The sequence below is a fragment of the Triticum aestivum genome, chromosome 1A (genome assembly GCF_018294505.1).
Source record: "Triticum aestivum cultivar Chinese Spring chromosome 1A, IWGSC CS RefSeq v2.1, whole genome shotgun sequence".
Lineage (NCBI taxonomy): Eukaryota > Viridiplantae > Streptophyta > Magnoliopsida > Poales > Poaceae > Triticum > Triticum aestivum.
The window spans coordinates 10050625-10075201 of record NC_057794.1 but is presented as its reverse complement, the minus strand read 5'-3'; the positions used below and the strand labels follow the sequence as shown (position 1 = coordinate 10075201).

The following is a 24577-nucleotide window of genomic DNA, read 5'->3' as shown; positions in this document are numbered from 1 at the left end:
AGCCCCACTTGCATGCGCACACTTTCCAGCATGCATCACATGCTCTATTTAATATAGGTTGTTGCGACTGCCCAATAATAACAAGGGACGCATGCGCTGGTGCTAGAGGAAAAGCAAGTGATTTTATTGCCTTATTAAGGGCTGCTGAAGAAACAAGGCGTGGAGAAAATAAGACAGTGCATAAGGGCCTTGAAAATGGGGACCCAATAAATCCGGATGAAGGGAGTAGTATACATGATGTATATAGTTGCTTTGTCTTGGTGTACATAGCGTAGACACTGTATAAACTGCCCCATTTTCCAAACGACTCGCAGTCGTGCTAGCGGCTGGTTTGACCTCGAAACCCCAACTAATTACAGCCATGCATGTGAGCTTGGTGCCATCCACAAGCATTAAACGGATCAAGATAAGTTTTTCTCTCTCGAGAAACTCTCCCCGAAGTCAATGGGGTGAGGTCCAGAGGACTTGTGAAGTCCCGTCGGTCATCCTAATAAACAAATAATAACCAATAAGTACTCCACATGGCCTGCCGATAATGCATAACCAAAAAGTACTCAACACGTACTACCGATAATGCATGTCAGGTTTTTCTTTGACAACATTGAACCAGCCTTGCTAAACAGAATACTATTGTAGTCCCTCTGTTTCTAAATATAAGCATTTTTAAAGATTTCAACAAAGACTGCATACTGACGTATATAGATATATTTTAGAGTGTAGATTCACTCATTTTGTTCCGTATATTGTCTGCATCGAAATCTCTTAAAAGACTTATATTTAGGAATGGAGGGAGTATATATGCATGGTAAATGCATACGTCCTTTGCATGATGACGTGTAGCAAGCTCAAAGTATGACGTTGTTGTTCACTTACATGCATCTGAACTCTAAGTTAAACTATTTGCAAATTGTTCAGTGTTCAAGTTTTGACAGGACTTGCTCCAAGAGTAAACTTTAGCATATATATAAAAGGTTCAACATGGATTCAAAAAGAAGGTTGGACATGATCAATACTTTTTGGTGCGTACTACAAAACATAAGACAAAATGATGCGGAAATTTTTACTCAACAAACTCTTGACAAAAAAGTCAATTGCTACTCATCTCTACCATCACCTAAAGTAAAGCATATCTATCCCATCGCATGGAAATACCGTGCCCATGCTCAGACTTTATGTATAGGACGATCTCCATGACCTCAATGTCACGCTAGGGTTGATCTCCACAACATATCACACTATGATCACCCAACACACTGTGAGAGTTGATGTCTAATCGATGCAGGTAGCAGGACTTCTTGCACACTAGTCACTAGATGACTCGCTACGCCCATGGCTCAAAAGATAAATGCGAACAAGAAGTTTGAAATGTATTTAATTGACTATGAATTTATAACATGAATCTGTCAGCAGTTGGAGGAGCCCTGTGACAAATCTAGCCTTTGAGGAGCTGTCTACGCGCATTAAACAGATCAACTAGTTTTTTTCTTCTCTCAAACCAATCTGTGGTTAGATGGTTAGGTGGACAGTGGTATTGCTTAGCCCATCAGGGTTCAAGTCATGGTGTTCGCATTTATTCCTGGATAGGGTGTACATGTGTGTGTTCATAGGGATGAGTGTATGCGTGTTTATGAGCGCCTGCATCTGTATTATGTTCAAAAAAAATTTTGCGGATAATGACTCCTACAAAGGATGCTGGATTGGAGTTTCCGCCTCCTGGGGCTTTTTAGGCTAAAGTTAACAAAATTTAACTTTAACCAAATCTTATATGCAGACCAAATCATTTTTATATTATGGAATGGAGGGAGTAGTCTTCAAATGCGAAGTACTACCAGAAAATTGGTAAAATCGAAGACCCCAAGTGCCCGTGCACGTCGATCGATCAATTTACACATGGGAGATGGACAGATGGTACTCAAGCTAAAATAAAGAAGGTGAGCTGGACAGCAAGGAATTGGTTCACTGCTGCGAGCATATACATATACTCATCTGAATTCAGATCTAGCAGATCAAGTCCCACATCGGCCAACTGTCCTATCTCACAAGCGCTTGCAGTCCGTCTCTTACAGGTTAGCGTTTCTTCTTCATACTCCTCTTTGAGTAGTTGAGATCGATGTAGCTAGAGTTTTACCTAGACTTTCTTCCGAATTTGTACTCCTATTTCAATGTTGCTTCTCGTCCCAGCTTTGCTTAACTCTGTACAAGAGTTTATTCAGCTATATTATTTGTATGCTTACTTCTTTTACACAACGCAAAAGATTTGTATGTTCTCCTCCGTATCCAACATGGACACTAGAGGAAAAGTTTCTCATCCAACAGAAAGATGCAAATCTCACACAATGGAAAAGATTATCCTAATATGTCATTTATTACCCTTCAGTTTATTATATGCGACAGGTATAGAGGAGCTTTTTTACGCTACACCTTGGTACTTTTTTTTTGCGAGGATGGTACACCCTGGTACTAACTATTAAGCAAGTGTTAGCTTCCCACGTTCTTTCCTCCTCAACAAGAAAGGCTCTTCTCCTCCCGTAGGCAGCCGCCGGTCCGTCCCATCTCCGATGGCCTCTAGGCCATGGAGGTGCAGAGGTTCTCGGCCTCCCGCTGGTGGGAGGGACCCCGTTCTCGTTCTTATTAGATTCAGCGTCTTGGTTCTGGCTGTGGCGGCAGCGATGTCCCTTATTAGGAATAATGTCTCCCACATTCTATCCCTATCTCAATGGTGCTTCTAGCATCGTCGAAGGGTGTGTGGAGGTTTGCCTCCGTCGGATCTTGCGGGATTCGGTCGGTGCTGGTCTTCGGTGGATGTATTTGGATCCTGTCTTTGTTCGACTTCGTTTAGTTGTTTACAGGTTTGATCCTTCTGATCTACGGGTTTCTTCATCGATGATGGTTGCTATTCTGGTGCGCTGCTCCTATAGGATCTTAACACGACGACTTCCCTACTGTCTACTATAACAAGGTTTGCCGGCTCCGGTGAGAGGGGTGATGACGGCGGCTCGTCTTCGGCTCGCTTCAGTGCTTGTAGTCATCGCTAGGTGGTTTATGGGCATGGTTGTAATTTTTATTACCTCGACTGTTCTTTGTACTACCATGTTAAAGATGAATAGATAGAAAGTTTCTCGAAAAAAAATATTAAGTAGTGTTAGGACTACCAGTTAAATCTAACCCTTTGTTCAAAGGCCAGCCATAAGCGCCGGTGCGCTGGCCGAAATTTCGGCAGGTCGCACCACAGCCACCTGATTCATCCCCTTGTGTGCGTCGTTGGATTTGGTCCTCCCTCCTGTGGCATCTTCTTCCCCGCGCCGCTCACGAGAAAAAACAGGCCCTCGGCCCCTCGCCATCGTGTAGCGCCGTCCCCCACCCACCTCACACCCCATCCCATACTCGTGGCCGTGGGTAACGTCTGGCCGCCGCCGTGGCCGTGACCGGCGAGCACCAGTGAGGTCCCGCCCCCAACGCCGAGATGGCAATACAGCTGCCAGTAGATCCCAGGGCACGGTCACTATTGAGATGCAGCTCTAAATCCCAGGCCAAGGTCCCATGGTCGCAACAAAAAAACCCGTGTTGTTGGATCTGGCTTGCCACCATCGTCAACTAGCAGCGTCATGTTTCAACTGAAAAGTCTGAACGACAAAAATCTCCAATCATCAGTTGAAGCAAAAAAAATGGCGGCCTCCAGCCAAAAATGACAAAGGTTCCAGCAAAAACAACCACAACAGCAAACTTCAAGATGGACCATAGTAGCAAACAAACTAGCCGGTTGCATCAAACAAATGCGCTGGTTCGAGCAAAAATCAAAATGCATGATCCAGCTTCTGCTGTTTGCAGCTTTTCATGGGCTGGTTCCAGCACGAGGCGCCGTGGTTGCAGCACCCCGCTGTCGCAGCCTCTGCGGCCGCCGCCGTCGGCTTCCACCACCGTGCGCAGCAGCAAAATTCGGCAACAAAACGGGGTTTCGTTGGTGGTAGCAAAAAACAAAACTATTCCAGCAAAAAATCATCATGGTTCCAGCAAAAATGCGTCGATGCCGACGGTTGCAGACGAAATAATCTTGCTGGATCTAGCAAACTTTTTGTGGGTTGTAGCAAAACAACAAGCCAGTGCCAGCAAAACGACTCGACGGTCGTGCGGTTCCAGCACCGGTCATGTGTGGATGTAGGTTTTTTACCATTTCCAGCAAAAACACTTGCCGTTTGCAGCCCCGGAGGGCCTTCATCTCCACCGTCGACGGCTATTGGTTGCAGCTTTTTGCCGGTCTAGTTACAGCCAAAAAACTCACCCGTTGCAGCACCGAATGCCTCAGTCTCCTCACCGACGTCTGCTGTTGACATCGCCGGTAGTTGGTGATGCTTGCAACACCACCATGGCCGCTTGACCGCTTCAGCTGTTGTCTCACAGCGCAGGCGTCCGGTGGCGCCGCAGAGGGGAGGGGGCAGGGGGTGGTGGGGGGAAGCGCGACGTCGTTCCAATCCGCGGGCAGCCACCTCGCTTGCAGCATCGGCCATGGGATCGCTCGCCGCCCCCGCCGTATTTTGCAGTGAGAGCTCGCAGGCCATGGCCGCCCCTAATTCTATGAGCTCGCGGACCATGGCTGAACCTCACATCAGCAGCATGGTGTGTTCGCCAGAGAGCCCGTGGAGCTTCTTGTCGGAGAGGTCGGGGAGGAGAGCCGAGAAGATTGGGCGGCGACGAGGTAGAAAAGTGAGAGAGGATATAATTTGGATGTGATGTGGTGTAAGGAAAAGATAAGATAAGGGACGTAGTGCAGTGCGTGAGCCACCAGAGCGACCGGCTGAAATTTCAGCCGGCGTGCCGTCCCGAAACATTTCCCTTGTTCAAAGGGTACTTTAGACTTTTTGGCTCGCTAATGCAAGTGCACTTTTTTTATCTCTGGATCTAAATCCTCCTGGTGTCCCGCTCGAGCACTAGCTGCCGGCTCCCTGATCGAGCGACCTTGCGCAGCCATGGTTGCCTCGTCCCATAGGCCCCGTTGCATGAATCTACCGCTTGCTACACATACATATAAACTAGTTGTCGTGCAAGCAGTTGCATCGTTCTAACCAATTACTAATCGACGTTCACCGCATTGTTTTTCTTCCATGTTGTGATTCATGTCCGAAATCTCCGTCTGGTTCGCACAATGGATATTGATCACATCCCGTAATTTTTTTTATTGACAATAGACGACATCCCGTAAATAGTGGAGAATAAGATGCCAGCATATCGTGTATCCTGTAATTAGTGGGTAACTAAACAACACCCTTAAAATCGTGTATCATTGATCCTCAAAAAAAAATCGTGTATCATTAAATGTACGTGGCTAGTGAGTTGAACTGCTTGTTCTGTTTCCACGAAAACTGCTCGTTTTTAATTTAGGTATTATTTCAAATCCTATTTATTTTTATTCACAATAGATTATCATAGTTATGAAAAAAATCTTAGATAATTAAAGCATCTTTGTGTGTATATTTTTTATGCAGGGTTTGATTGCATCATTCGACATCAATCTCACTAGATGTTCTAGCTAGTTTGAGTTTGCTGGACACCTACAAGGTTCCAGGTCAAGTCTCCAGTAGGTATGCCTTTAATTTAAGGTTGAATACTCGTAAATTTACTTATGTTCAATTTTGTAAATTAATCAACTTATGTTAATCTGAAAATTGTCGAGCCGTGCAGTATTCTATACTTTTTTTGTACTTGCTATATGGTTTGTTCCCCAGAGGACTTACAGATGTAGACTGGGATATATCTTTTCAACGTTGTCGTATTCTCTTTCCTTGAATGAATGGTGATTAGGATAGTCTTTCTTAAACGCTGTCATACAAATGTTCCTACATAAGTATCAACAAAAATCTTACACTTGGGTACTCCATAAAACATATAAGTCTGCAACACATGTAAGGCTTCGTTTGGATGTCTCCATTGGAGAGCTCCGTATTGAATTGGCCTGAATTCCAAATCAGTGTGGAAACTGAAATGGGACGAATACGAATTCACATGTTTGGTTGTCCAACGAATTGGCCCTTGAAATGCCTCTGAGATTTCAATACAGAATCTTGTTTGGATGACAAACTTTGAAATTGCATAGCTACATTACCAGGTTATACCATGTTCTACATCACTCAAAAATGAAATCTGACTATGAATGAATATATAGCAATAAAATAATTAAATATTCTAGAAAAGCATTAGGAAACACAAATGGTGATAGAATAACAACAATATTTTTTTACGATAACATAACACAAAATTTGAAACAATAAGAAATAGCATGTAGTCTCAAATATGGTCTCGTACATGACATAAATCACAACAATTTAGAAGATAGGTCCAAATGCTTGACATAAACAGTACATGGCAGTACATACGTAGTTCCAAGTCCAACAAGGCAGTACATACATAGTTCCAAGTTCAACATGACATAAAACTGATGGTTCAAAGTTCAACAGCACATAAAAGCATTGATCTTCAAGGCAACATTAGCAGCCATGTCTTCCTCATGGTAATGGGCAGCTCCTTCAGAGCTTGAAGTAGGCGATCATTGAGTACCAACATCCCGTAACATCGAAGCATATCTTGCTCAGCTAAATCGTGTATCAACCTAAGTGCATCAAGTATTTCAGCGGGTGTGGTAACCTTTGGTCGTGGAATAGGCTCAGTTGTCTTGAAAGCATCAACTAAGTCCTTCTTCATATCTCCATAAAGAACGCTTGTATGTGCCACGCAACATCCTCATCTTGATACTATGGCCAACTACAAGTAAGAACCCGTAACATGGTGCAAAGGTCATGAAAGTTTCGTTTTGTTAGACGCAATTGATCGTAGCATGCCACTTCAGATCCATCATACATGGTTTTAAGCAAATATTTCCTAAGCCTATGCTTGTCCTCATCATCATTAAAACTTCCCAGGTCCCTTGGTCCCCTATCCCTTTGTGTAGTAACAAATGCTAATGCAAGAGCACATGTTTCAACAAACAATTTAGTCAAAACAATTATTTTCCTCTTCCGTCTTTTATTTTCTTCATTTATCCACTCAATCAACTCCAATTGATCCGACATTGTGCTGTACAAATTACAATTGAATTGTCTAGTCGTAAGGCAATCAAAGAGACATCACATACACAAATGCATAGACAAAACAGAAGGGATTCAGCCATATACCTTCAACAGGCATGCAGATTGATGAACACTTCATAAATCTGCAGTGTTGAACAAAAAAAATTAGTCTTGGTGCAGCTGATTAGGGAAAAAAGATTAAAAAGATAGTTGAGGGTTCAGACTACAGAGAACAAACAGGGGTTCAGAGAGATTTAGAACAGAGGGCAGCTACGCGGGGGGGGGGGGGGGGGGGGGGGCTGCTCTCGTGGATGTACAGGCAGCTGCCCGGGACGCAGCGGACGGGGACTAGGGAGCCACGGGCATGGGAGGAGTGGCGCGACCCGGGAGGACGAGTCGCAGCGACCCGGGACTGCAGAGGGAGCCGCGAGCTATGAACCGACCGAAGATGGGGGATAGAGCCGCGACCCACGAGCAAGTCGACCGGAGACGGGGACGAGGCCGCGACCTAGGGGAGGACCTAACCGGAGATGGGAACGGAGCCGCGACCTAGGAGGAGGACGGAGGATGGTGGCACGACCTAGGAGATGCGGCGGACGAGGATGGACCAGGGGGGATGCGGCGGCGCCAGAGCTTGCGGCAGTAGGAGGGGGCCGGAGAGGGAACGGACCTGAGCGCCGCCGCCAGCCCTGTCGACGCCGCCGCCCTCTCGTTCCTCTCTCCTTATCTGTTCGGTAGGGGGGCGGGGGGAAGAGGTTGAAGCGGTACGTTTTTGCGGGAGGAGCCATTTCAGAGCAATTCACAGCGGGAGGCCTCCGTGTTGTGGGCGGGTACTTTGGGTGGAAGCGATTTCGTCCTGAATTTGGTTTCATTGCGGGGTGCCAATTCGGTGTCCAACCAAACACGTGAATTGGAAGTTTACCAATACGAATTCAGATTCCAGTCTTCCAATGAAGACATCCAAAAGCAGTGTAAGATGTAATTAACTTCTTCATAGATTGGTATATTTTTTACAAAGATATGATCAAATCCAAATAGGAGTAGGGCTATTGCCCGACACGAAGGAGATCGGACCTGGGTAAAATCATGCCGAGCCCTTGTTCCGAGCGTACCCAACGGCCAAACATATCTCGTGCAAGCATTGCACAATTGCGAGGGACTGGTCTTTTTATCCTCAACATAAATCACTGAAGAGGTGATGAGAGAGAGAGAGAGAGTTAAATGCACCACGGTGACGGTGTGGTCCAGAGGAGCTCGCTGTACAACCCAGTGGTAGTTATTGTGTTCTATACGACCAAGCTATTCTATACTATTCCCTCCATTCCGAATTACTTATCGCAGGTATGGATGTATCTAGATGTATTTTAGTTCTAGATACATTCATTTCTGCGACGAGTAATTTAGAAAGGAGGGAGTACTTGGAGCTTGGCGACAGCTCTCGGCAAAAGATGGCACGTGACAACACCTAGATAGTTGTTGGTGGTAGGTAGCCGAGAGTTGACACTTGACAAATAGGAAGGTGTTTGTCGAGAGAACTCGGCAAAGATCTGATGGCGCCGTTCTCCACTCATGGTCGTGAAATCACTTTATTTTGCTGAGAGTACATATTTGGATCTTGGCAATAAGTATGTCGAGTACCCAACAGACGGTACTCGACAAAGTTCTGGTTTTCTTAGGGTGTACACCGAATGTCTTTTGCCGAGAACTGTTCTGGACAAAGGCGTTGTCAAGTTTCTTTCATCCTTCGCCGAGCGTGTTGGGCACTTGTCAAAGTAAGCGATTTCCACTAGTGATAGGAACATGTTCAGGAACCAAGCATGAACTTAGCCACAAATTATCTACCTCCATCAAGTCCACCTCGCCCAGCTAGCTCTATCTTAGAGCATCTCCAGCCGTTGGCCCCTCAGGAGATGCTAAAAATCGTTTTCTAGGGGCGCACCGACGTAAACCACATGCTGGGGGCGTGATGCCCCCTAGTCGCGGCACCCATGTTTTAAAAAAAAAATTTAATTTTGGCACAAACACAACGCAAATTCAATCAAACTTCGGCGAGTTCGTACATATCTAAAATATTTTTTTTAAAATGCTACTAGACTGCTCCTCGCCGTCCGCCGCCCTTACAGTTCTACATGCCGAGGAGGCGGTAGAACTGCGTGTAATCGCCGTCGTCGTCGTCGCCGCCGCCTCCTCCGCGGCCGCCAACCCTCCCCGGATTGGCGCGGCGGGTTGGACGGTCCGGGGGCGTCCTCGTCGTCGTCGCTGTCGAGGATCACGATGCCGCGCTCGTCCTCGCGCCCACGTTTGCGGGCGGCTATCTCCTCCAGGGCCCGGCATTGCCGGACCATCTCGTCGCGGAGGTAGTCGTCCCGCGCCCACCGTAGGGCGTCCTCGTCGGAGAAGCCGCGCCGGGCTATCTCCTCGTACTCCGTGGGGAGCCCGGGCTCCGGCTTCGGCTTGACGAGGACGAGGCGGCCAGAGGCGGGGGCGGAGTCGTCAATGCGGACGTCGGAGCTGCGGGTGCGCGCGCTGACAGGCGTGTCCTGAGGCTCCGACTTGACGGGGCGGAGGCAGGGAGAGTCGGACGAGCGGCCGAATGAGGAGGAGGACGCCCCCAGGTCCATGCGCCTCGGCGTCCACGAGCTCCCACGCCGGCGAGAGATGGACGGGGGACCGGGGTACTCTAGCCTCAGCGTGTTGCCGCCCTCGATGTACTCGAGAACGGCCTCCAACGTGCGGCCGGGCATGCTCCACCATCGGCGCCGGCCTTCGGAGTTGAGCCTTCCGGAGGGCACGACGCCGTTGGTGACCTCTAGCTGCTCGGCGTGGCGGCGGCGGAAGTAGGGCTCCCAGAGCGGGCTGTCGGGGACATACCGCGGACCTTTCCTCGCCGCCCGCGGTAAAGAGGCGCGGATACGCGTGATCTCCGCACGCCGCGCCGCCCCGATGGGCGGTGGTGGCACCGGGACCCACCGGCGCTGATCCTCCATGCCCCCGGCACCCGCATGTCCGGCGGGACCGGGTACTCGGCCTCGAAGAGGAGCCGAGTTTCGTCCTCGTGAAGGTGGCGGCTGCCGAAGCCGTTCGCCGCCGCACCGTCGCCTGGGAAGCGTTCGCCATGCTTTGAACTGGCGAGAGGAGAGGGAGGAAAGGGGGAGAAATGGCGCTGCAGTGGTGGAGATTATGTGCGTGTCACCGGCGCGCTGGGGTTAGGCGGAGGCGCCGCTCGTACGTGTGGCGGGCGACGGGACGCGCGTCGTCCGGTTACTGCGCACCCGTGTGGCATCAATGAAGGAGGCTGACCGGCACGGCAGCGCGCGGCGGCTTTGGCATTGATTCGCCGCGGGAAACGAGGCGATGAGGACGATGAAGCGGCGAGAAGAGAGACGAGTCGCTGGCAAGGAGGGCCCGCGGCTGTTTCGCGCCAAAAACGATTCGCCCGGCGCCCCCGAGCGCCCCCAGCACGCTGGGTTCGGGTTAGGTCCGCCGGCGCAAATTTCAGCCCGAGCCAATGAAAAATGGGTCCTTGAGGACGCGATTGGGCCGATTTTTCGGCGCCGACGGCCGAAAAGTCGTCTGGGAGGCCTTATTAGAAGCGCGGCTGGAGAGGCTCTTACTCCTCTCATATATGTCTCCCCACCCACCCCTGAATTCCTCATTATCCTCTCAGATCTATCTTCCTCCTGGATAGATCTGCGAGCAAAGGCCATGAGCCACAACACGTTTGTCTTTCCAGTGGTGGAGCTAGCAGCTTGCCAAAACCTGGGAACACAACAAGTTAAAAGTACTTTATTTTAGTCTACCCAGACATATGTATACACTAATAGATTCACTTGTGAATCTCTTATAGTGTCAACAAAAAAGAATCCAAGTCTGATCTTTAACAAGTCTAGTTATTAATGCCATCATTCGTTATCACTTGCGAAATTTCTCACTAGATTACAGAGAATGGTTCGCCGTGGGCCGACCATGGCCCTTGTCGTTGCCGATCTGTTGCTACTTGTTGCCTTTTGGTTCTTGCATTGCCCAGGTTGGAAGGTCACTGATGTTGTGCGCTTGCCTACCGCTAACTGGAGTGCTAACGAGTCAACGTCCACCAGACTAAAAATATGACAGGAGGAATCGCGCCTTAGGCTGCTTGTAGTGAAGAGTATCACAAGTTAGTATTATGCATATGATAGTAGTGTATAACACTACCTTCGTAATGCATACTATCATAGATTAATAGCTTATTCATTGTCATGCAAGACTGTAGTTGTATAATATTTTTAGGGACATTTTCATTTTTCAGCCTAATTTGAGCCCCACCTTATTTTTACCCCTAAATAAAAACAGTGCTCAATTATACCCTCTTCTGTTTGGTGCCTTTATGAAAATACCCCTCCGTGCCGTTTTCGTCTGGTCAAGGGGTTTGACCATCACATGGATGTTTTCTGGACATTTTACCCCTCGCTGAAGAAAAAGAAAAAAACTGAAACAAAGGAAGAAGAAAAAGACAGAGAGAAACTTACCTATAGCCGGCCCATGTAGCTAGCCTAGCCCACCACCACAGATAGTTGTCTTCAACCTTCAGCCTGGATTGTCTCCAGAGAGCTGCCACTTGCCGTCGCTCCGCGGCTGCGTAGCCTCTGGCTAGTCCCCCTCCAACCACCATGTCCAAGAGCTCTGTCAGAACGCCTTCTACCTCACCACCAACGGGTTCGATCTAGGAGGGCCAAAATCAACCAAATCACCGCCGTCGCTCGATTCATCGTCTGGAGAGCCTCCCCCACCTCACCAACTGCACCGATAGCTTTGCTGTGATCTCACGAACCTTTCCCCTCTGCACCCTCCTCGATTTCATGCTCTGGCTATGATCCCCACCATGGCCGAGCTCCGTTGACGCCATGGTCGCCTGCCATCGCTGCAGCTCGTGCTCGTCGTCGTGAGCGTGTCAGTGCGCTCCTAGCATCTCCAGTAGGCTAATGAGCCCATCATCCTACTCACCCGTGCCATATAGAGTCATCGTAGTCACGTCCGAGCTGCTGCCAGCGTTTAGGTACGCCGCTAACTCGCCTTTGGCCACCCCGCGACCTCCTGTTGCATGCCCTGGATGCGTGCGAGCTAGGGGTACACCCTGGTAGCCTCATCTGACTATGGGCCTGGCTGGTAAGAGAGAGAGAGTGTGTTTCTAGGGTGGGGTCCACCTATAAGAGAGAGATTTTTTTTCTTTTTTGCCCAAGGTAGGCCCCATATGTCAGTGGCATTGCAAACAAGGGCAAGTATGTCCAGAAAACGTCTATCCGATGGACAAACCCCTTTGACCAGACGGAAATGACACTTAGGGGTATTCCATAAGGGCACCAGATGGAACAGGAGTATAGTTGAGCACTGTTTTTATTTAGGGGTAAAGATGAGGTCGAGCGAAAATTAGAAGGAGGGGGGGAATGAAAATAAAATTGCCTAATTGACATGTATAATGCTAAGTTATGATACTCCCACAACGATCAGCCTAGCTCTCGCGCCTACTTTGTTATTGTTGGCCGCCCGAATTACGGCGTGACTTGAGATGTGTCACACGCAATCTCTTCGTGAGCCATCTCCTCTGCCACCTCCCATCTTCGGCGCTCCATCTTCGAGCTAAGGCAGGGACACACTCAGCATGCTACACGCAGACTAACAGTCTGGAGCCAAAAAGGATGTAACACATTTGGTTCACTTCTCGTCATTTTTGCCTTCAACCTTTCTTTTTTTTCCTTCATCCTTCCTGTTTCTAGTGGTATAAGCGGTGCACGCGGGGTCCTCTGATTCAGAACCTTATGCACAAGTTGGCGCAACAGCGAATATGCATCGCCCGGCCGTGACCTAGTAAATCGGTCGCTCGGGCCCTCTTCACTGTTTTCTTCCCTCATCATTTGCCCATTGGTTTGATGTTTTAGGGAAAAAAGAATATTGAAAATGTTCACTAACATGAAAAATATTTTCAGGAATTTGGAAATTGTTCACGGATTGAAAAATGTTCATGAATTGGAAAAACGTTCATGAATTAAAAAAATATCTTGAATCAGAAAAAAACGTTCATGAATTAAAAAAATATCTTGAATCAGAAAAAAATGTTCATGGATTCCAAAATGAGTTCACAAATATTTTAAAAATCACAAAACCAACATAATGTTCGTGGATTCGAAAACGTTCATGAATAAAACTAGAGATAAAAAAGAAAAAAGAAGGAACAAAACTCAGCTGCAAAAATTAGAGAATCCAGACAAGAAGAACCAAACATCATTGAGGAAAAAGAACGGGTCAGCCAGTCAAAAAACTAAACAAGGGAGTGGGGGTGTGCGCCTCCTACCGGTGAGACACTATTTGGAAAAATCATTAATTAAAAGGTACTCTTTGCAAAGGTCACTCACACTTTCTCTATTGCTGATAAGTGTAGTGCACCCATTTGTCGCAACCTGAGACTTTTTCTCTTATCCATAGAACTTTTTTAATCTTTTACCTCTTGAATCGTGTGTCCAAATCATGAACCGTTTTCGTCATAGGATTTTTTCTGCATCGAGATCTTCAAAATTAGTTCCCAGGTTAATAGGTTTCGACGGGAAAAGGACGAAAAAATCAGAAAATATAGGTAATCGAAAAAACTGTAAACAGCAAAATGGAAACCAAAAAGGCGGAAAACAAAAAAACAAAAAATAGAAACCGATAATCTTAAAAAATACCCGAAGAAAACCACAGAAGCACAATTGTGCCTTTTCACACTCTTTGGGAACCCTAGATGTGCTTTTCCCTTCTCTGGAAGCACAGTTCTTGATTTTTCCTTTTCGGGAAGCATAGCCTTGGCTTTTTATCTTTTTCGTGGAAGAACAGTTGTACTTTTTCCTTTTTGGGAAGCACGGTTGTGCCTCTCATGGAAGTACGTATTGTGATTTTCCCTTTTTCGAGGAGGCACAATTGTGTGTTTTCCTATTTAGGAAGCACAGTTGTACTTCTCACGAAAGCACCTACTGTGTTTTTATTTTGCGAAGCACAATTGTGCTTCTCCCTTTTCAGGAAGCACTACTTCTCGCAGAAGCACATTTTGTACTTCTCATGAAAAGCATTGCAACCCAAAAACTAAAAAGTAAAATAGTTTTTTCCAGTCAAAACATAGGAAAAACCCACCAAATACCAAAAACCCAAAAATAAAAAGTTAACATTTTGCCCAAGTTGCCAAAATGTTATGAAAACACAGATAAAAATGAACTTGTTTAAAGCTCGAACTTTTGTCAAAAACTGAACAATTTCAAAACACGTGCATTTTTTAAATTTGTGAATATTTTCTAAAAAACCAAACCTTTCTATAAGTTTTGTACTTTTTCATAAACTCCAATATGTTTCTGAATTTGCAAACATTTTTTATAGATATGGTGAATATGTTTTGGAAAACATGATTTTTTAAAAAAATTGCAAACATTCTTAAGAATTATGAACAATTTTTTAAGTTTTGATTAAAAAGAAAGGAAATGCAAAACACAAAATAAACCTGCAAAGAAAATATAGAAAAATTATCAGGACCTTCTAGAAGGTTCTCATAACAGGATGCTATAGTAGATTCGCTATCTAAAATGGACAAGCCCATTTACATTGCCGGGTCCCCCTCATCTGGGCGAAATGATCACATTCTGACGCTTAATGCGTCAAACAGGGATTGCGCTATTTATTGCATGTGCACGCCGTATGAAGTATTTCATAGAGTCTATTACACCACTGGTGCTACAACTTAACACAAAAAGTCACTTTAGTGCTGGAACTTGTGGTGTACATATAAGTGGTTCAAGAACTTGGCTTGCTGATGCCAATACGGTGTTGTATGAGCCTGCAGCTCTGACTTGGCGTTCCCACATGGCGAGGAGCCCACTTTCAGTGGCCAAAAAGGGTTGGGCTGGGCGTGTGGCCAGTTTATTTTGCGAAAAGCCCCTGATACTCCCTCCATTCCACAATGTAGTGCTTCCTTTATCTCCGTGCTTCAACTTTGACCGTAAATTTAACTACCAAGACCGATTGCGGCGGGAGCAAAAATTATATCAGTGAATTCATATTCAAAAGAAGTTTTCAATTATATAATTTTTTCTCCCGCCGCAGTTGGTCTCGTTGGTTAAATTTATGGTCAAAGTTGGACCTCAGGAAGCGCGGGCGCTCTATATTTTGGAATGGAGGGAGTATATTTTTTCTCCATGAAGAAGTACAAAAAAAGAAAATGGTCAGCCAAGGTTTGAACCAGCGACCTGCAGATTGCGTGAGCAGGTTCTGGCCAAACCACCTAGCTAGACTTCTTGCAAGTTATTCTGATGTCAATTACACTTTATGAAAATAACACAACACTTTCATTTTCAACATTTTCATTTTTTCCAGTTTTTAAATTTTCTAAAAATTATGTAAACCATAATATGTGATACAAATAATACACATATAAGCAAAATAAATTACATTGAAAATGTCATATAACATCAAAACATATCCATGTACTAATTTAACAAAATCCATATAATTAAATTTTATGACTATAACACAAAATGATTGCGTGGCTAAACTGAATTGTAGTCAGTGCGGACAATTTCAACATTTTAGTTTTTCGCATTTTAAAATTTTGTAATTATAAGATGTGTTATAAATAATATACATATAAATAAAATAAATTACATTAAAAATGTTCATCTAACATGAAAACATATCGCCATAGTAAATTTAGCAAAAACCGATATAATTAACTTATGACCTTAAAAAACTATAATTTAAAACGTGTTCATATTTTAAGAAAATATTAAATTAATTTTAGAATTTTTTATATATTTAAATAAGTTCGTATACATGTTTATCTTTTTCCTGATTTTCAATATCATATTCATATAGTATATAAAAGTGATCATGGTTTAAGAAAATTTTAGGTTATTTTAAAAAGAGTTCATGTGTTTTAATAAAAATTTTGTGGTTTCTATTTTTTAAAAATATTTGTACCTAAAACTAAATATAAAATATGTATGAAAAATAAATATGAGCCTATTGTGCCATCGGATTGCAGATTCTGATTGTGTAATATTTAAATCATATAAACAATTTTTATAATTCATAAATATTTTAAATTGTATGACTATGTTTTAAAATAACACATGAATTCTCTTTACAATGACATGAACCTTTTGAATTATGGATAGCGTAAGTATACTTTTTAAACAAGAGACGTCTTGTGTTGGGGTGGTATGCCCCGGTATTTAACTTGTTTATGGGATTAAAGTTCTTAATTTGTATTGTTCAGCCTAAAGTATATAAAGTTCATATATCTTAATATGTTGTCAAATCCGACTCGTTGTGCTGGATAGCCAACTGTGCAGGTAATCTGTACGTCGTTTGTTTGAATCTCAGGACTAGCATTTTCATTTTATGTACAATTTCTCAGGAGCGACTTTTTTGTGAGACAAAAAAATTGAGGGGTTTGTCGTGAAAAGACAAACCACACGCCATGCCCTCCCCTTCGTCTCACTGACAGCGGGCCTCACGCCGAGCTGGCACACCTAGTCAATCGCAGCAGGCGTATATAACACCGTATTTGCACCGTCAAGCCAAGTTCTTGAACCACTTATATGTACATTACAAGTTCTAGCATTAAAGTGATTATTTGTGCCAAGTTTTAGCACCTACAGTGTAATTGACTCTATTTCATACTGATGAGAAACTCTAATCGATTAGGCTTCAGCCTTCTAGCTAGTTTCTGGATTCACGAGCATATATCACCCTATGCAGGCCTGTTGTGGCCTGACGACACCTAGGTTTTTGTGAGCAAGGCCCAAAAAGGCAGAAAACGGCCTAACTAGCCCAATTAAACACCCCCCTCGTTATTATTCAACATAGATCGTCATTTTTGCCGATTTCAGCAACCTTGACAGGAGTGTAGCTCCACAATTGTTAGGAGTAGACTAACAAGCTGTTCGGCTCATTAAGCTCGTTGAGCTTTACTAACAAAGAAATCCGATCAAAATATTCCTTTAGAGCTTGTTAACCTCATGAGCGCTTGTGACTACTCGTTGACAGGCATTACCCTCTGTTGGTTTAGCTGCGATGTGTTTTTATGAAGGAAGGAAATAATCACGTGAGCAGGTACTAGTTATTGTCTCCTATAGGCTAGGTCGGATATATTAGATGGAATACATTGGTTGAGGTACCAAGAAATGTTGTCACTTAACATTAAAAAAATATGTGATGTATTTTATTAAATGAGATTAGCAATCTGCTCATGAAACTCGTTAGCTAGCTTCTTAAGCTCGTTAAGTTTAAAGAGCTGAAACCAGTGATTGGATCTATTCATTAAGAATCAAGTTACGAGCTTAATGAGCCGAGAAACCAGTGATTGAATTATTGAAATAAGAAAATGCAGAAATTGAAACGAAAAGCTGGCGTGAATGTAAAGATGTTCTATATGCTGCTATACATTTTTTGTCATGAGGCATCTGTATCCATATGCCACTATTGTACATGCCGTTGGTTCTTGCCTTTGTAGTGAGTTGGGAGGCCTACTGTCCGAATTCGAACAAGTTGCAATGGAACTCGCTAAGGCTCCCTCCAAAGAAAAAAAATGAAATAGGATGAGGCGGTGATCTTTGGCAATGTATCTAGAATCTGGTCGGACTAATGCGCACCGGCAAACATCAAGCCACAAAATAGTAACATGTTAGGTTTTATGTTAAAAAGAGAATAAATTTCACTTTTTACAACCAAATATGTCGTGTGGCATCGTTTGGTTTAGAACAGTTTGGTGCGCTAGATGGAGCGTCCGATCGATAATGTACATTTTTAATCATTTTTTGGATATATACATTTTACATTTTTATCTCTAGGATGCGACCCAAATGGCTCAGTAGTGGGATAGGGAGTTTCTGATCGAGCTCACATGCACCTCTTGAACATTAAAATTGGAAGAAATAGTAAAAATAATTGAAAGAAAATTCAACAAACATTGTTGAATGTTCCACGTACGTGCAATTTTTTGTGAAGTTCCTTGTGCCCTAGGAGAAAAAACACAAAACCGAGGCTCAGAAAGACTTCTGTAAGCATTTTTCTAGAGCCAATATTGTTTTTAGAGCGTTAGAAATATATTTTCTTCCTGAAAATTTGCATATTTACCGAGCATTCAACATGTCCGTTGTAAAACGAATTAGGATATTTGAAATTTCAATTTTTTTAGGGGAATTTGAAATTTTAATGATATTATGTTAATAGAGATTTTTTTAATGTAATACTGTTAATACGCCTAAACTTGGCTGGGCTCGATAGGTGAGTCGGCCCAGGTCCAACCCGATGAATAATAAGCTCGGAATCCATGAGAGCAACGTTACGAAATCACTAGTTGAGGAGTACTCGTTGCAAAGATCACATCAACTCCGTTGTAAAACGAAACCTGAGAGTTTCCCTTTTTTCGTAGATCCATTTATTCAAAAATGTTTTATCTCTCAAACGGTGCGTCCAAATTTTGAATCGCTTTCACCGGTGGATTCCTCGCGTCGAGATATTCAAAACTAGAACCCATGTTCATAGGTTTTGACGAACTTTTTTTCACGAAAAAACCAAACCGAGAGCACGGGTTTTTTCCCTTTTCGAAAGAGGCATGCCCGTGCCTCTCACGAAGTCACAACCGTGCTTCTCGCGGAAGCAAAATCGTGACTCTCACGGAAGGAAAAAAAAGAAGAGAAAACATGTTTTTTTCCGTTTTCGAAGAGGCACGGCCGTGACTCTCGCGAAAGCACACCCCTACCTTTCACGAAAGCAAAATTGTGACTCGCGAAAGAAAAAGAAAACATAAAACATGTTTTTTTTCGTTTTCGAGAGTCACGGCCATGACTCTCATGAAAGCACAACCGTGCCTCTCACTTAAAAATGCTAATCAAGCATTTTGAAATGTTAAATGTGTATAGAAAATTTTTAACACGTATTTAAAAATTAAGATTTTTTTATCATGTATACAAAAGTGTTAATCAAGCATTTGAACAAAATGACAAACTAGTGTTTCAAAAATGTTAATCAAGAAATTGGAAAAGTGTATAGAAAAAATGTCGACCATGTATTAAAAAAATGTTAAATTTGTATTTTAAGAATGCTAAATTTGTATTAGAAAAATGTTGACATATACAGAAAATGTAGAATGAAACCGAAAGAAAGAGAGAGAGCAAAAAATAAAACCCAAAAAGAAATAAATAAACCAAAGAAAAAGGAAAAAAAGAAAGAAACAAATGCAATAAAGATTGAAAAAAAGGAGAAGAAAAAAGAAAAGAAAGAAAAGAACAAAAATGAAAACCAAAGAAAACAGCAAAACAATAAAGTAAAGAAAAACCAATGAAAGAAGAAAAAGCGAAGAAAAAACCAAAAAGAAACTGGAAAAAACAGAGAAGAGACAATTGAAAACCCAGACTTGTTTTGACGTAAGAACTACCACCGTACTTGTACATCACGGACGAGGAGTCTAGCCTAGTGGCTACTCGTCCTCCGGGAAAATATATGGTGCTCCGAAGCTTGTGGTGCTACCGATGTACCAAACTCACATTGTGCTTTAGAAAGTTCAAAAAAATTAAAAAGTTTTTAGTACACTCACACAACATCAATGTAGGTTGTCACAAAATTTCAAGTCAAAATTCGAAAAATAACTCAAAAACAAAAATGACAAATTCAACATTGAATAGTATATAACATAACTTGGGCTTTAGATTTGACACATTATCACACTGTTGTAAAATTTGTGATTTTTGTATCTCAAAAAATATTTCAATTATTGTACAAAAGTGACATCATACATTGATGTTGCGTTAACATGCCAGACTTTTTTCAGATTAAAAAAATATATATTTTATGGCATCCGGTGCACCGGTAGCACCACAACTGCGGATGCACCAGATACATTACCGTCGCACTCCGCCTCAACCAGGAGAGCCTGCGCGCCCCCATTTCTCCTCTCCGTTTTCCTTTATTAATTGCACGCGAGTGGGCTGGCCCAATATCTGCAGATGCCTCACCGAGAGAAACTTTTCATCTCGCTTAATGCGATAAATAGTCGCCATAGCCGCCCCATTAGCGCGCGAAGGGATGCCTCAACCCAAATGGCCGCGCGCACCGCCGCCGCATCACACATCACACTGTCGCCCACCGAGCATCCGCGTGCCGCCCTGCTATCGATTGCTGATGCCGCTCCTCCTCCATGCTCTGCCTCGACCCCGCCGCCACCACCACAGGGAGGCGCTCGTGCATGCTCTGATGGCCTATTTTACTAATTTCTTAGCAACTTTTCAGTATATAATCCCTCCGTTCCTAAATATAAGTCTTTGAAGCTTTAAAAAAGATTTGTATTTAGGAACAGAGGGAGTACATAGTTATCCCCTTCATGATTTCTTGCCAGAATTGCTAGCCTATTTATTACCATGCACCTCCTTCATCTGGGGTTCGTACTGGTCCACTACTATTACCATGCATGCATCAACTACTACTTGTTGTATTCGATCCCAGCTTCTTGTATGATGCATCATATAACCTGTTGGGTGTTGGTGTTTTTCAGAAGCGAATGGCGGAGGCGATACTCATTGCTGTGTCAAAGATTGGGACAGTTGTTTTGAATGAAGCTGTCACAGCTGTGGTACAGAAGCTGTCGAGGAAGGTTGATGCTCTAAAGGAATTGCCGGCAAAGGTCAAAATAATCGACATAGAACTGACGACGATGAAGGATATTATTCAAGATTTCGGTACAACACAACTCAGCAACAATGTCATCAAGGGTTGGATTGGACATGTAAGGAAGCTGGCCTACCGTGTCGAGGATGTAATTGATAAGTACTCGTATGAGGCTCTTAAGCTCAAGGATGAAGGCTTCCTGCACCGGTACATCTTCAGAGGTTCACGCCATATAAAGGTCTTTAGTAAGATTGCCGATGAGGTTGAAGAGATAGAGAAGGAGATGCTGCGCATCAAAGGACTGTCTAAATTATGGAGGGACACTGTTCAACCCATCAAAACTGATCATGCAAAGATTGATAAGCAGCGGTCTGGGAGCTGCTTTCCAGAACGTTTTAGTGACGAGGATCTTGTGGGAATTGAGGAAAACAGGAGTAAGTTGACTGAATGGCTGACCAGCGATGATAAAGAAAGCACGGTGATAACAATTTCTGGTATGGGAGGCTTGGGGAAAACCACGCTTGTGAAGAATGTGTTTGACCGGGAGAAAACCAACTTCCCTGATGCTCATGCTTGGATTGTGGTGTCCCAGGCCTATGATGTGGTTGATTTGCTGGGGGCATTGTTCACCAAGATACAGCACACACAAGAGTCACTGATGCCACCTATTCTTAGCGTGGGGGCCAAAGCTGATGTTTATGAATTGATAGAAGCAATAAAGAAGATACTGCAAGGCAAGAAGTGTTTGATCGTGCTTGATGATGTGTGGGACACAGAGGCATATACTCAGATGTGCAATGCGTTCCAGGGTCTTCAAGGGAGCCGTGTTATGATCACAACAAGGAAGGAAGATGTTGCGGCCCTTGCTCCACCAAGTCGCCGCCTGCTACTCCAGCCATTGGGCAGTGCCGAGTCGTTCAAGCTCTTTTGCTCAAGGGCTTTCCACAACAGTCCGGATCATGAGTGCCCTCCGGAGCTCGAGAAGGTGGCTGCTGATGTAGTTGAGAGGTGTCATGGCCTGCCATTGGCCATTGTATCTTCTGGAAGCCTATTGTCCAAGAAGCAAGCGACAGAGCACGCCTGGAATCACATGTACAATCATCTCCGAAGCGAGCTGCGGGGGAATAACCATGTCCAAGCTGTACTTAATCTGAGTTACCGTGACTTGCCAGGTGATCTCAGGAACTGCTTACTGTACTGCAGCTTGTTCCCTGAAGACTATGCAATGCCACGGGAGATCCTTGTGCGCCTGTGGGTTGCTGAAGGATTCGCGATGAAGAAAGAAAACAGCACGCCAGAGGAAGTTGCTGAAGGAAATCTCATGGAGCTCATCAGCCGGAATATGTTGGAAGTTGTGGAGTGGGATGAGCTCTCCCGAGTTAGTAAATGTAAGATGCACGATATTGTTCGTGACCTGGCTCTTGCCGTGGCGAAGGACGAGAAGTTTGGCTCAGCAAATGATCCAGGCGAAATGATTCTCATGGATAAAGAAGTTCGTCGGTTCTCGACATATGGTTGGGTAGACACTAAGGCAGCTGCAGGAGTGGAATTTCCACGCCTCCGTACCATCTTGTCACTCGCGGCAGCTTCGTCCTCTACCAACATGCTTTCATCAGTTTTGTCTGGATCCAGCTACCTTACTGTTCTCGAGCTTCAAGACTCTGCAATAACCCAAGTGCCAGCATCCATTGGGAATTTGTTTAATCTCCGATACATTGGCTTAAGGCGTACCAATGTCCAGTCACTGCCAGACACCATTTGTAAACTCTCAAACCTCGAGACATTGGACATCAAGCAAACAAGAGTAGAAAACCTACCACCAGGAATTGTAAAGGTTGAGAAGCTGCGACACCTTTTAGCGGACAGGTTTGCTGATGAGAAGCAGACGGAGTTCCGGTACTTTGTTGGAGTTGAGGCGCCTCAAATGATCTCCAACTTTCAAGAACTGCAAACTCTTGAGACCGTTCATGCCAGCAAAGACTTGTCGCTAGAGCTGAAGAAAATGAAGAAGCTGCAGACTGTTTGGGTTGATAACATCAATGCATCTAATTGTGATGACCTTTTCAAAACTCTCTCAGATATGACCCTCCTTTCGAGCTTACTTCTCTCTGCATTTGATGAGAAGGTAACAATTAGTTTCCAGGCACTCAAGCCAGTTTCTAAAAATCTCCACAGGCTAATCATCAGAGGTGGCTGGGCTGATGGGACACTCAAGTGCCCAATATTTCAGGGCCATGGGAGGAATCTCAAGTACTTGGCTCTAAGTTGGTGCAATCTTGGGAAAGAAGATCCGCTGCAGTTGTTGGCATCTCATCTGCCAGCTCTAACTTATCTCAGTCTTAACAGGGTGAGTAGTGCAGCTATATTGGTCCTTTCTGCAGGGTCCTTTTCTAAGCTGAAGACACTCGTCTTGAAGTGCATGCCTAATGTCAAGCAACTGGAGATTGAAGAGGGTGCCATTCCACACATTGATGGGATCTACATTGTGTCGCTCTCGGAGCTGAATATGGTCCCTCGTGGCATTGAATCCCTTGGAACCCTAAAGAAGCTCTGGATGCTGGGACTGCACAAGGACTTCAAGGCCCAGTGGAATTTGAACCAGATGCACAACAAGATGAAGCATGTTCCAGAGCTCCGTTCCTAGCAAAAAACAGCAGTCTACCTCCCTCGGTTATTAAGAAATGTAAGGATTTCTTATGCATTGTAAGTGTGCACGCATTTTATTGTTTGTCAGGAGTCCTACGGTAGTCTAATAGTATCAACAACTATTAATTTCTTTGTGATTGTAGATTTTCATGCATTGTTGGTTGCTTCTGTAATAATTCCTAAAACAATATATATTGTTGGTTGGCCTTCCTTGCCATCAGGACTCAAAATGAGAGTGAGTTAGTTTGTTTCATTATGTATATGATTATCGCTGTTTGGATTTGCTTGATGTCATAGATAGACCGATTCCATCAAATCATGCCTGGGAAAATTCTTTCACAACATTTCAGGAAACTCTTGGTCCTTTTCAATTGCTTCTGCAATCTGGACGCTTTTCTCTCTATGTTTCCACCACCAGGGCGATAATTTTTTGGTACAGTGTGCTATGGGCTTTGTGTGCCATTTTCATTTTGTGAAGTCCCATGATGCTTTGCTCTTACTGTATTTCGTATGGAACAACCCAACAACAATATGACTACTGCAAGCTCTGGAACTTTGTGTTAATGGTTTGTCCTTGTGTGTCATTGTACGACGAATGTGGAGATGAGAAGTGTCAAAGGAAGGAATCAAGCGTGATGAGGCAAAGGGTCACTGTTAAGGGCTACTGGGGAGAAGGTGCTACTACGGACACTGCTCTTTCCAATGGTGATATTTCTGTGGATACCCTTTCTCCGTGTTCAGTTTTGAATTATCATAAAGGGGAAGAAAATGAATGCTGGACAGTCAGTTCGGCTGTTCAAGCAATAGTCTATACTAGTCGCAACAGAGATTTATTCAAAACATCTCTGCTGTAATAATTCCTACAAGTTGGTGTTCCGGGTGCAGTCTGAATCTCAATGCGTATATGAAAATCGTTTCAATTATGTGATGTGTGTGTGTGTGTGTGTGTGTGGCTGAAAATTGGAGTCGGGAGACAGGTAGAAACTACATGAAGATTCTAGTTCACTGCTACAGATTTAAACGTTGGTGTCGAATTCAAGTTCCACTGCAAACTTTTCTTCTGTATATATATAGACGGCGTTTCGGTGCCCAGGCTCATCTGCATCCAATTAGAAAAAAATTCGTAAAAAATTAAAAATTTCCATAATTTTTTGTGCTGTAGAAAATTTGATGCGCGAGACCCACTCCAAATTTCAAATCACTTGGACATC

General features: G+C 44.0%; 1 protein-coding gene across 1 annotated transcript; it reads left to right on the top strand.

The window, feature by feature from the left end:
• The first annotated feature begins 1914 nt into the window (after positions 1-1914).
• LOC123185474 (disease resistance protein RPM1-like) lies at positions 1915-23619 on the top strand. Its single transcript, XM_044597353.1, has 3 exons — positions 1915-2066; positions 5481-5576; positions 20608-23619. The coding sequence occupies exon 3, from the start codon at positions 20614-20616 to the stop codon at positions 23362-23364; it is 2751 nt and encodes a 916-aa protein (XP_044453288.1). The 5' UTR covers positions 1915-2066; positions 5481-5576; positions 20608-20613; the 3' UTR covers positions 23365-23619.
• The last annotated feature ends 958 nt before the right edge of the window (positions 23620-24577 follow it).

Bases quoted from the DNA above. Each gene is read 5' to 3' on its own strand.
- LOC123185474 (XM_044597353.1), top strand. From the start codon at position 20,614: ATGGCGGAGGCGATACTCATTGCTGTGTCAAAGATTGGGACAGTTGTT.